The sequence below is a fragment of the Cavia porcellus genome, unplaced genomic scaffold, assembly GCF_034190915.1.
Source record: "Cavia porcellus strain 051 isolate PalLab524CR breed Dunkin Hartley unplaced genomic scaffold, mCavPor4.1 scaffold_18, whole genome shotgun sequence".
In the NCBI taxonomy this organism is placed as follows: Eukaryota; Metazoa; Chordata; class Mammalia; order Rodentia; family Caviidae; genus Cavia; species Cavia porcellus.
In genome coordinates, this window is record NW_026947501.1 from 72,204,861 (window position 1) to 72,218,501 (window position 13,641).

At 46.0% G+C, this 13,641-nt stretch overlaps 1 protein-coding gene across 7 annotated transcripts in view; it reads right to left on the reverse strand.

The window, feature by feature from the left end:
- The window catches only part of Htt (huntingtin), a 145,926-nt gene that overhangs the window by 101,084 nt on the left and 31,201 nt on the right, over window positions 1–13,641 (reverse strand). For all 7 annotated transcript variants that reach the window (XM_063230279.1, XM_063230275.1, XM_003461856.5 and 4 more), the window contains 4 exons: window positions 13,282–13,420; window positions 7,627–7,768; window positions 6,902–7,080; window positions 4,501–4,705 (listed from right to left, as the gene is read on the reverse strand). In XM_063230279.1, the coding sequence (XP_063086349.1) occupies window positions 4,501–4,705; window positions 6,902–7,080; window positions 7,627–7,768; window positions 13,282–13,420 (665 nt within the window). The remainder of the gene's footprint in view (window positions 1–4,500; window positions 4,706–6,901; window positions 7,081–7,626; window positions 7,769–13,281; window positions 13,421–13,641) is intronic.

Here is a 13,641-nt window from a genome sequence, read left to right on the forward strand (position 1 = left end):
AGGGTCTCTCCTGCTAAAGCTCAGATAGCCTCCCCAAAAGTCAAATACCTTGGTCTTGCTCTCACCCCCACTACTCGCTCCATCACCTCAGATCGTAAGGCAATCCTTCATGATCTCCAGGTGCCCACAACTAAACAGCAGGTTACATCTTTCCTAGGTTTAGCTAATTTCTTTCGTCTCTGGATTCCTAACTTTGCAGCCCTGGCTCAACCCCTCTACAAGGCCGCTAAGGTTCCCTTATCGGAACCCCTGGACCCTACTAGGCCCAAACATGCCTCCTTTCAAAAATTAAAAGAGGCTCTTCTAAAAGCTCCAGCTCTCACCCTTCCTGATCCCACTCAACCTTTCATCCTATACACTATCTTTCAGGGCCACAATGCTATAGGTGTACTAGGACACAAAAAAGGACCTTCTTTTCAAGCAGTAGCTTCCTTATCAAAACAGCTAGATCACACAGTAAAAGGATGGGCTCCTTGTCTCCGAGCTCTTGCAGCTGTAGCCCTCTTGACACAGGAAGCTAAAAAGTTTACATTAGGGCAATCTATTACAGTATACTCACCTCATCACCTACGTGAGCTTATCTCACATAAGGTGCTCCCTGCCCTAATGACCCCTTCTCGCCTTCAACAGGTACACTTAGCTCTCTCTCAAGACCCTTGCATCTCTATTGCAACTAGTCATCCCCTAAATATAGCCACCTTGGGGCTGGAGGTTTAGCTCAGCGGCATAAGCACCTACCTTGCAAGCAGGCGGTCATGAGTTCGATCCCCGGTACCGGTAAAAATGAAAAAGTCAAAAAACAAAACAAAGATAAATATAGCCACCTTACTTCCCACCTCAGAGGGCCATCCTCACCACGATTGTATTGAGTTTTTACAGATGACTCCCACCCCTTTCCCTCACATCAGTAGAACACCTCTCTCCTTGGCCTTTGACACATGGTTCATAGATGGCAGTTCAACAAACACAGACAACCAAAAAAAGGCAGGGTACACGATAGTTAACCAGTCAGAAGTTATAGAGGCAAATGCACTGCCACCTGGGACCTCTTCCCAGAGGGCAGAACTTATTGCCCTTAGAAGGGCTCTTACACTAGCAAAAGACAAGATTATAAATATTTACACTGACTCAAAGTATACATTTAGCATTTTACACTCTCACGCCTCTATCTGGCAAGAACGGGGTTTTATTACCACTCAGGGAATTCCCATCATTAATGCTCCCCTTATCCTTAAACTTCTAGAGGCAGCCCAACTTCCAAAGCAGGCAGCAGTTATTCATTGTAGGAGACACCAAAACTCTACAGATCCTATTGCTCAAGGCAATGCCTTTGCAGATTCACAAGCCAAGCTAGCTGCACAAGGGCCCTGCCCTTCTCATCTTCTCCCGTTAGTCCCAAACAGTCTACCTCAGCCTAGTTACTCACCAGAGCAGTTACAGCTACTTCATAAACCAGGTTACACACAAAACACTCAGGGATGGATTTTTCAGGGATCTAAACTTGTTCTCCCACATCAACAGGCCTTAGACATCATTGCTGACCTGCACAACTGTTTTCATATAGGATCACAGGCCCTATACAAACTCTTAGCCCCAATAGTCACACACCCTTCTTTAAAAGCTATCATTTTTAAGACTACTCACATCTGTGATCTCTATGCCAGGACCTCTCCTCCGGGACGCATGGCACCCCCTTCCTTTCCTACCCATCAGTTTCGAGGACACACCCCTGGTCAGGACTGGCAGATAGATATTATACACATGCCCCGCCACAAGACTCTCAAATATCTTCTCACTTTTATTTGTACTTTTTCAGGATGGATAGAAGCCTTTCCCACAACCAGGGAAACTGCTGATGTAGTTACCAAAGTCATATTACAAGAAATCATTCCAAGGTTTCGTCTACCTCAGAGTATTCAGTCAGATAATGGTCCCGCCTTTATTTCTCAGATTACTCAACAGGTATCCTCAAGCTTACACATCACCTGGCACCTACACATCCCATACCATCCACAATCCTCAGGAAAAGTAGAAAAGGCAAATGGCCTCATAAAGACACACCTTACAAAACTCACTTTAGAACTACACCAACCTTGGCCTCAACTTTTGCCCTTAGCCTTAGCCAAGCTCAGGGCACTCCCCCGGGCTCCTACCTTCTTAAGTCCTTTTGAACTTATGTATGGCAGGCCATTCTTACTCCACAATCTTCCTACTCCCCAAAATCTCCCTCCCCTTACTGACTATGTCCCAGTTCTCTCCTTCCTCCGACACCTGTTGCAAAAACATGCTGATCTCTGCCTTCCACAGCCCTCTGGAGAGGCCAAACCAGATCCTCCCATATCCCCAGGAGATCTAATTTATCTCAAATGTTCTAAATCCACAGGACTACAACCAAGGTGGAGTGGCCCCCATCTGGTCTACTTGGCTACCCCTACAGCAGTCAAAGTTGCTGGACTCCCATCCTGGTTTCACATCACTCAGGCTAAGAGGTGCCCTCCCAGCCCTAAATCTGATCATTCTGAGTGGTCATCTCATTTTCTGTCGTCTACCCGTCTCCGTCTCACAAAGGCCTCGCAGCCACAGTTAACAGGCTAAGTCATGTTTTGTTATCCACTTTGGTTCCTAATGTCTTACATTCTATTAATGATCATTTTTACAGCAGGACTCTTGACAGTCTTTCCTAAAGACTCCCACATCATGCGTAAGATAATCTTCATAATGTTCTATATGATAACAGTTGCAGTTCTTTCTACCCTCAGCTGTCCGGTTAAACGTGACATCCCTGAAAGCCTAAGCCCTTACCTTCCCTATACGGGTACAGCCACCGCCTTCCCTGCTCCCCCTATTCTTTCCAGTTCAACTCCTGGACCGGAGACAAGTTTTATACACCTATCCTCTTAACTTTTATGCTTTCAGATGGGGGAGTAAGCACGTCTCATAACTCCACTCCTCCTAACCCCACGTTTAATTTTCAGAATTCTGCCTCACCGTGGAAATGTTTCTACCTCAACATGGTCCTGATAGAATGATATGTCTAAATCAAAGGCACCTTTCCTTCTACCTCACCTGGGTCCTTAAATTGACAGTGCCATGTCTCCTCGTAATGTCTTGTCTCTTTGTTTTTCCAGTCTGACATACGTGCATTCACCAGTGAAGCTGTCATGGCCAAAACACCTGGCACCAGCATCTACCTGGGCATCAACCTTCATCTCGTCGACTCCCCTAGGCTCCAGTACAGTGCCCTTTGCCAGCAGGAAGTAGTTAAAGAGAGAAATCTTTGCCCCTTTTCATAATAATAATCATAAGACGGGATACGAAAGGGTTTTGGCCCAGACAGGACACTATAGCCAGGAAAGCCACAACCGGAAGCAGGAAGCCCCATCTCCCCTGCCCCTAGGAAGTTACCTGTGACGCCATCTTCCCACCCCTGGAAATTTTACATATGGCGCCAAACCTAGGACCAATGGGCTACCTGTGTATCCCTAATGCCCGCCTTAGGTTCCACCCCAAACCGAGGCTATTTACAGGCCCCCACGCCACGTGTCCACTGGAGAGATTGCCAGATGCCAGCGGTGGGAGTGCTGGTCATCTCTCTCCGTGTTCTCAGAATAAAGGCCGCTTTTTATTTTATATTTCTCATCTTTTGTTAATATTTTTCATCTTTTGGAAATAACCCTAGCAGTAGACAGGTTCATTGGGAACAGTCATTAGAGCCAAATACTTGTAAGACATGCAGTCCACAAAGAAAGCATTCTGCAGTACAAAGGAGGGCAGTCAGGGCACATAAAATCTCTGCCCATGGATCAAACACATGTCCATGAAGCAGCAATCAGACATCCGGTCAAACTCTGCCTAGTTTTTCAGCACAGTGAACAGAGGCCCCATCACAATACAAACTCCCTTTTCCGCCCTGGGCCTCCGCAGCAGCCACAGGGAAGCCCAGGCCAGCAGGAGCTCCTCAAACCTGCTGCACACCAGGACCATTTTTGGAGGCTGGGATTCAGTTCTACCTGTTGTCCCTGTTCAAAGGATGCCTCATGTCAACCCACTGAGCTGCCTGAGCAGCCTCTGCTTGTGGAATCAGAGCCCAGCTACTACAAATATGGAGAAGCCAAGAGACTAGGCCAGAGGTGTTTAACAGGGAGGCTGAGAAAGGAAGAAATTTTAAAGTCAGGACCTGGAAAGCGGAAAGGGATTCTGAAACCCAGGCAAAGGCTTCAAGATTGCATCTCAGGCAAACTAATACAAAAGTCTGGAAAGACCCTCATGTTTTCATTTTGCAACTAAAATGCCAAGTGAGGAACAGTGCAGTGAGAGCAAGTGGCCAGCTGTACAGTGTCTGGCCTCATTCCACCAGCTTTCTAAATTTCAGTTCTCTAGCAATCTGTACTTTATGTCTAGGCAAGAAATTTGCTATGGCAGCTCAGCATAGCACAACACAGCCCCACAGTATACAGGGGTCTCGAGTCACTACACACACAGAGCCCATTGAGGACACACCTAGAAGCTCCACTATGCTCTCACTGCGGCCGCGGCCACGGGCCTCATCCTGAGCAGCAGAGAGCTGAGCCAGGCCCCCTGGGGTGGTAAGTGCCTGCAGGAGCACAGGTGGGGGTGTGCGGAAGAGTTGCTGCAAGAGCTCCAGAGCACCTGTCACTACGTTGTGGTCTTGATGCTGCGTGTGATGCAAGGTCAGTTCGTAAACCTAGAAAGAGACACAGGAAAAAAAAAGGCAAGTGTTCAGTTTCAGGTTTAGAAATGTCTCTTGGCTTTCAGTTTTTTATAGGTCTTTAATAGGTTGGCAAAGTCTGCACCCTAATTCTCCCTCTAAACATTATCACTTCTGCCAGTGTGGTCAAGGTGACCAGTGTGGTTATGATGCTTCACTGGTTTACCAAGCCTTAAGAAATGAACAGAGCCTCCTCCTCCAGCAGCAGCACACTTATCCAGGACTCCACTTCTTAAATTGGTCACTAGGAGAGGGAGCAAACCCAGCAGACACCATGGTGAAGGTGAGTGGATGCTCCCAACAATCCAAAGCAGGCTTCCAAGCATCATAACAAAGAGCTGCCTGAAGTGCTGAAGGTAACTTTAGTGCTCCTAATACTGATTCATGTTATTCACAAGATGAACTTATTATTTTCACAACAGAGCTGCTAGACTGACTCTGGGTACTCAGTTAAATTTCAATTTCAGAGAGATAATTTTGCAATATAATTATGTTCCTTATTATAAAATTACAAAAAAATTACAAAATCATTATTTATCTATAAGTCAAACTTCACAAGCATTTGTTTGTTCAGTCAATCCTACCTTTAGTATCATAAAATATACATATTTCTTTTTGAAAAGTCAATGTAGAAGAGTATGAAATAAAAGGTCAAAGACTCCCAGGAAGCTACCTTTAATCCTTGTTGTTGAGCAAGTCTGATTGCAAGCGCCATAACACCTAAATAAGAGGCTGGCAAACCGTAGTCACAGGCCACATCGGGCCAATGCTTACTTTTATGCAGTTTTCCTGGGACATGGCCTCACCTGTGGACTGTCTGCGGCTGGTTCTGTGATACAAAGCTGGAGTCAACCAAATGTGACCAAGGTGGTATGGCTTGTAAAGCTTAAAATAATCACTCTGGACACTGATGGAAAGCACTGCTTTAGGCATTCAGCTGTCACTCAATTCTGAAGCATCCATCTGTTTCAAGCGGCCTTGACAAACTCTTCTCTGAGTAAAGAGGAACCCAGTGTGCAAGTTCCCTTTCCCTCTTCTGCCCCCAATACCTGTCATCTGCTGTTGTCCAGATTTACCACATTTATGTGCTCCTGCTAACATCACTGAAATCTGATCTGCCTACAAACCAAGTTTAACACTTACTTTAACAGTATAGCCCTGCCTGGTGGCCCACACCTGTAATCCCAACACTCCAGGACACTGAAGTAGGAGGATCACAAATTTGAGTCTAGCCTTGCCAACCTAGTGACTTAGTAAGACCCTGTCTCAAAATAAAAAATTTAAAAAAGGGCTGGGGATGCAGCTGATTGTAAAGGCTCCAGTAACCAGTACACATTTTATCTTGTGTATTATTTACTGTAAAGCCTATAAATGTGATGGCTCAAAACAAAAGATTTTATTACTACTATGTATTGTTGAAATGGGATATTCCCAGGTTAATGGGCAAATAGATTGTGTTTTTATGATTTATTATTTGTTATCTATCTTCTCTGGCTTCATTATTGGATGGTAAAGTTCTGCTATACATTTGCTGGTTTTCCTGAAGCTATTCGCTCCTTTTGGCACAGCCCACTCGTGCCTTCCCTTCTCCCAGCCCCGTATCGCTACACTGCTGTGGGACGCTGCCTGCAGTACTTATCTTGAACTGCAAGCTGGACAACGACCATGGCCTGTTGCTCTGAGCACCATCCAAGGTAAGCTACTATTCCTTGGATTTCAGGAATTCCTCTTTTATTGAATTTATGTCTCATTTTGCTGGAATACATTCTTCAACAACTATTTTCAAAAAGTGTGTACGCAAAGCACTCGTACCTGCCAGGCTACCAGTGTTTCCATTCCACTCGCACCCTGCTCAGATCAGTGTGTGCCAATGGGCCATGCCCACAGCTGTCCCCTTGGCATCCATCGCTATGCATGATGGAACAGCACTCAATCAGTACTTCCTGTGTGTAGGCACCCTTCATGACCTGTCCCAGGTGAGTCTGAGGGGCGCAGGCGACTCCTTCAGCACCATGAGTATTCATCTCCCAATGAAGTGGACAGGCAGAGCCCACCAGCCAAGCAGTTAGGCTCCAGAGCCCACGCTGCTCATGCTCAGCTCTGCCTCATCTCACACAGGTCATTTTAATTGGTGGTTGAAAGAAAGAGGTGCACGTCACCCCATGCTCCTACCTGGACCAGCTGCTCTGCAGATGGAGACACTTCCATTTCTTTCTGAGTCACCCCAAAGCTGCCTTTCAGGCTTGTGTCCTTGACCTGCTGCTGCAGCAAGGGCACCAGATACCTCAGTGTGAGCAGCACTCCAAGGATCAAGAGTGTGGGATGTTCTTCTTCCACGGGAACCAGCAGACCTACAAAGGTAGCCACAGGACTTCTCAACAGCTGACCTACTGCTCAGAGACTCAAGAGACTCATGGTGAACTTTTTAAAACAAGGCACCTACGGGACTACCTACTAAATGTGACTGAAAAACAGGCTAGGGGGCCAGATCCAAGGGAGGCTCAGCACAGCATGCCCCCACAAAGAGCAACTGCACTTAAGTCAGGCAGTTCTTTCATACCAAGCATCCACCTGCTCAGCCCAGCTCTCACTAGCAGTGGCTTCTAATCACAGGAACTACAGGAGAAATTGCCAGCAGAGGACGCACAGGGATGAAGTGTCAGACTGCATACTGGCTATGCCTGCTGCTCAGTGAGATGCTAATGTTAGGCACTGCAGCATCTGCAGTATCACAGATCCCACGTGGGCTCACAACAGCCACAGTGCAACTCATACTGGCCAGCAGCCTGGAGCAATGGGCAGGCCTAAATACCAAGGGCTCAGGTGGTGTGTCCAGCTTTCTGAAGGTATGTCCCTAGGAAGTGCTGGAGAGGGACCGACATGGGCACCTGCCTTACCTAACAGCACATTGAGCAGCCAGCTGTAAAAGTACTGTGTCCTCCTGGAGTGCTGGCAGATGCTCACCGCTGAGCCAGCTGCCGTTCGCCGGACCGTAGGCGAGCTTGACTTCAGATTCGCTATGAATGCCTTCAGCAGAACCTGAAAAAGCCAAATTCTGATCAGGTAAACATCAGGCTGCTATGTGGGTTATCACACGTTTCATAAAAGTGACCTTGTGTCAGAAGCTCTGGAGCTGAGGATGCAGCTCCATGAGAGCACTCACCTAGCTTTACCATGGACTTGAGCCATAGCACACATACAAACAGGCAAGCAGAGTGGTGCCCAGCATTCACGAAGCTGAGGTAGAACTGCAAATTCCAGGCAAGTGCAGGCAAGTCCAGGAAATTTAATGAGACTGTCTCAGAATAAATATTTATTTATTTATTTTTGGTACTAGAGATTGAATTCATGACCCTGTGCCTGCCACACAGGCCCTGTGCCACTGAACTATATTCCTGGCCTCAGAATGAAATTTTAAAAAGGGCTGGACATGTAACTCAGTGGCAGAGCACTGGCCTAGCGTGCTCAAGGGCCTGGGTTCCATCTCCTGCACTGGAAAAAACAAAATAAAACAAAACAAAACTTAAGAGAGAGAGAGAGACAAAGAGAAAGAAAGAAAAAGAAAGGAAAGTGAAAAGAAGAAAAAAGGGGGAGAAAGGGAGGGATTAAGGGAGGGCGAAATAAACCATTCTTAGTCCAAATTTACACGCACAACAAAAGATAAGCAATATTACAAAGGGTTCGCCCACAGTGAATCTAAATAGTTTGGAATAATAAAATATAACCTGGGAGTTACAAGGTGGCCTTCTAAGATCTAAACCTCCTAATCCTAAGAACATTCCAACATGTTAACAGGAGATACCCAGACCAGGCTTAAAACATTTCTCAAACTAAAGGACGCTATATATTATGTAGATAGTTCCACTTTTCAAAATACACACGACATATATTCAAGAGTACTTCGGAGCAGCTGGGTGTGGTGGTGCATTCTAGCACCTATGATTCAAGCACTTGGGAGGTTGAGGCAGGAGGAGGGCCACTTGAACTATACAGTTTTAGGCCAGCATGAACTACACAGTGAGACCTTGTCTAAAAAAAAAAATTATACTCTTTCAGAAGGGAAAAGATACAAAAATCATTAAACTTATAGACTGAAAATAGAAACTGAAACCATAATGCGATGCCAGAACGCACTTTTCAGAATGGCCAGAACTCAAAGGAATGACAATTCCAAGTATCAGTAAGGATGCAGAGGCTGAAATCCACTACGCGCCCTAACAAGAGGGTCAACTAGTACAGCCCCACAGGAAGCAACCGGGCAGCGCGTGCTGAAGCTGAGACACACGTCTTCCACACCCTGGCTCTCCAGTTGTAGGGACCCACAAGCGTAGTACTGTGCTCCAACAACCACTGGTCACAAAAGGCAGAAACTAGAAATGACCCGCGTGTCCAGCTACAGTGAAATAAACTGAGGCTTATCACCCAACGGAGTACACCACAGCTAGGAAGACTGGACTGCTAAGACAGTGAGGTGGAAGAGCCCAATAAACTAATTTTGTATAAAAGAAACCACACCAAAAATAGTACCTACTATATGATTCTACACAGAGAACTGAAAACCAGGCTCTCTGCGTCCTCAGAAGACAGAATCCCTCCTACCTCTGGGGAGGCAGGTGGCAGTGGTCAGTGGGGAGCACATAGGGGTTCCAGGGGCAGGTGAGATTCTGTCCCTGGAGTTGGTTGATGGGCACAAGTGTGAATACACTTTGTGATTACTCAGCAAGATTGCACCATCATCTACATTCGGTCCTATTGGCACACTGGATATCAAAGGGGAAAACAATCAAACAAAAACCAGGTGTCGGGGTTGGGGATGTGGCTCAGTGAATAAGAGTTCCTGTCTTGCATGCACAACGCCTTGTGTTCAATCTCCAGCACTACCAAAAAAAAACTCAAACAAACAAACAAAAACCCCAGGTGTCTATGAGTATTTAGCAGGTAACGCTGTGGATAAACTGCAGCATAGGTTAGGAGACAGCTGACCCAACCCAAACTAGGAGCCCCGCAAGAATCAAACAAGAGGTCTGGGAAAGCATACATCTCTGAGGACGCCAAGAACAAGGCAGGACACCTGCAGCCCACAGGTGCCAACAGTATCAGAAGGCAGAAAGAACAAACTGGCCACTGACTGACACAGCCCAGAGGAAGAAGGTCAAACACAGCTTTGCTGCAGCTAGGAGGAGAGCATGAAGGCTGCCAGAAAAACCAAGCACATTCAAGCCTCAGCATCTGAGACAGGCCCAGCTCCTAAGGCAACAGACATGTGCGAACCTGGAGGGCAGCACGCAAAAACCACTCAGTTTCTGGATCAGACTGGATCATCCAGGATCCAGTCCCACCTCTAGGCAGCTCTCCCTCCCCATCACCTGTAAAGATGAGGAGAGACCGTTTCAAGGTGTTCACACAGCTGAGCGCAGGTGGGAGACAACATGGGCAGCAGGAAATGCCTTGGGACCAGTCCTTCTGGGAGACCTTGCCAATCTCAGATTCCAGGATAAGCACAGCATCAGTCCTGGCCTCTAAGTAGAAGAGGGAGGAATTTCCCCTAAGGCTTATGACTGCCTCAAGTGGGGAAGAGCGACAGCTACTGATGCCTAATGGTCCAGCAGTGGAAAAGCAAGCTTCCATCCCTTAGCAAAGAGAGCCCTCACGCACGACCCTGCTGCAGGCTGGCTCCAAGAACCTCCTCAGCATCTAAGTCCACAAGCACAGTCCACAAGCAGGGAAAAAGACCAGAGAACACAGAGTGGAGTGGAGAGATCAGACAGACAGGTTAGAAGAAGCTATTACACAAACTGTCTCAGTAACCGCAGGAAAGGGCAACGCACACATTAAGCAAAAGAACACACAAGAGGAACAATGTGAGCTCCTAGAAACCCAAAACAACAGCAGATTTGAAAACTGAACAGACGGTTTTCTTTTGAAAGAAAAGAAAGATAATAGTTGCACACAGTAGCTCACATTTGTAACCCCAGCTACTTGGGATACTGAGGCAGCAGAATTTCAAGTTCAGGGCTAACCTGGGCAACTTGGTGAGATTGTATCTCAAAATTAAAAAGAGCTAGGGATGAAGTTTAGTGGTAGAATTTGATCCCCAGTACTGAAGAAAGAAAATTATTATCATGTAGATCAATCCAGGAGGACCAACATCTAATTTCAAAAAGAGCACAGAAAACAAAGAACTTATCCAAAAAAATATGAGAAAATGCCCAGAATTGAAATATATGTTTCCAAATTAAAAGCTATCAAGACCCAATTCAAAGATTAAATCACTAGGTCATGTGCTTTCCCTACTGCCAGGCTGGAGCGTATACAACAGGGAATGGGGCTCATACTCCCCAGGAAAACTGATTTCCATCCCAAAATACTATACCCAACCAAGCACAAGAAAAAAAGAAAGGTATTTTGAGGAATGCAATATCTCAATTTACTGCCATTCACTCCTTCTCAGGAAGCTACCAGAGACTGTGCTCCACAAGACAAAGACACAGCCTCCAGGACCTGGGTATCCTGCAGCAAGCAGCCAAAGGAGTCCCATGAAGACAGTAAAGATGAACCCTGGGGCCACTCAGACAACAGAGGCAAGAGCAGCCTGGCCACAAAGGGTAGAGCTGGGGAACTCTAGGCTGCAGGACTCTGCTGAGGCAAGGGTCCACTAAGCCACCTGTCTATCACATGGATGACGTAGTAAGATGCATCTTGCAGATCTGCTGGATAAGAGGATGTAACAGCCAGTGAGTGTAAGTAAGTGGCAAACAGGCTATTATTAACTAGGAAAATGAAAATTTTTACAAAGGAATATACTCCTGCGTAACTAGCATGACTTGCATGTAATAATATACATGTGAGCAGGCATGATGGCATGCACCAGTAATCCTAGCAATTCCAGAAGCTGAGACAGGAGTGGTGCATATTGAACAGTGATATAATTACAGCGAAATGACAGAACAAAGGTTAAAGCTAGATTCATCTCTTCCACTGTAAAATGTCTAAAATACAGAAGTCTAAAAAGCATGTTATTTAGAAATATGAAACCTTAAGAGCTGTGTATGCCCATGAGACAAGGATTAGAAGAGGACTTTATAATGCTTTTAGTACTCCTGAAGTTTAATGATAATAAATCTGAATAAATATAAAAGGACAGAGAGGCAGAGAAATAAACTTTCTTAAATGTCAGAAGTCATGGAAGGAGATCTACTCTAAGAGGCTGAGGCAGGAAAATCACAAATTCAAGCCTAGCCTGAATAACTTAGGGACTTAGCAACACTATCTCAAAATTTTAAAGACAGCTGGGAATACAGCTCAGGGCAGAGGCTTGGGTTCAATCCTCAGTACCATAAGAAAAGGAAAAACCCACCATCTTTCACCAGATGCAGTGACATATGCCCATAATCTCAGCTACTCATGAGATTGAGACAAAGGATCACAAGTTCAAGGCCAGTTTGAGTAACTCAGAGTTACCCTGTCTCATAATAAAAAGGGCTATGATGTGCCTCAGTTGTAGAGCAAGCACCCTTATGTTTGATTCCCAGGACTCAAAGAAAAAAATTAGTACCTACCATCTGCCTGGTCTCCAGTCCCTGTCAGGAAGGTGTCACAGAAGCACTGTGCAGCAGGCACACCTCCTCCATTCTGCAGGGCAGGAGCAGCTGCCCCCAGGATCAAGGAGGGCAGAGCGAATATAAGAGTGGCAGTGAGCCCACCCCAATCACAAGGCTTTAGTTACTTCACTCAAATTTTTAGGGTCGTGATCTCCCTTCACCATCCCAAGCCCCATGAAACTGGATTTTTACTATAACCTTAGTATATTGAGAAAACTTTGAAGCTCAGAATAAAAAACTTAAGAAGCTAAATATCCAAGATCATACAGCTAAGGAGAGCACACCTGTGCTCCTCACTCTCAGAACAGCCCTCCATAGGAACCTTTCATGTCCCATTTTAAGAACAGGAAGGAACAAGATAGGAGCTACTGGGTGACTGACCCAAAGGGAAACAGCTAGCAAAGAGGGCTGACTACTAGTCTACGTCCACCTAGCTCCAAAGCGAAGGCTCTCACCACTACACTGACGGCCTCAGGAGCCCAGGCTAGAGCCACAAAAAAACAAAGAGGCCAAGAATCCTCCAACCTGCAGACTGTGTGACAGAGTCATGATTTCCAGACACCATACAAAACCCATTAAAACAACTTTGCAGTGGCCTACTGAGATGCTACTGAACTGCTTCATGGCCCCAAGGCTCCCATGAGCTCTCCTACTTGAGTTTCCCTCCTCAGCTACTTTACAGGCCAGTCTTATACGCCAAAGACAATCTGCTCCAGGACAATGCTGTCTGAATCTGACTCTCTAAGCCACCTTGCCACTGAGCTCTTCCCCAGTGACTAGAAGGTAAAGTGGAATGAAACGGCCTCACAGAGACATAGATGATAAGGTCTAAATTATTAAGCACAATACGATGCAAAAAGTACTCTCAGGTCACTGTGCAGCCAAGAGACTAATCCCACAAGACTCACTCACAGCATCAATTGCAGCTGTGGCCAGAGGCAGCAATCATACCTTAATTTCATTGTCATTTGCAAAATTGCCAAAAGAAGCCATAATTTTGGGAACAGCTGCAGCCAAGGTCTCCTGGACCGATTCCTCAGGTCTCTTGCTCGTTCGAGTTAGGCAGGGCAGAAGATTCACCAGGTAAGGCCTGTGTGCAAAAGAACACTAGTCATTTTGTAGGTTCTTTAGCAAGAATATAAGCAATGGCTCACTGAGAGGAAAAAGCCAGGTATAAAAGCATGATGGCCCTTAGAGCACACAGACATTGCTCAGCTAAAAGACCAGAAGGACTAGACACAGATGGTTCTCTACCTCTCTCAGTGACAAAAGACTCTTCAGCTGGACTCAAAATCTATTTGCAGTAAATCA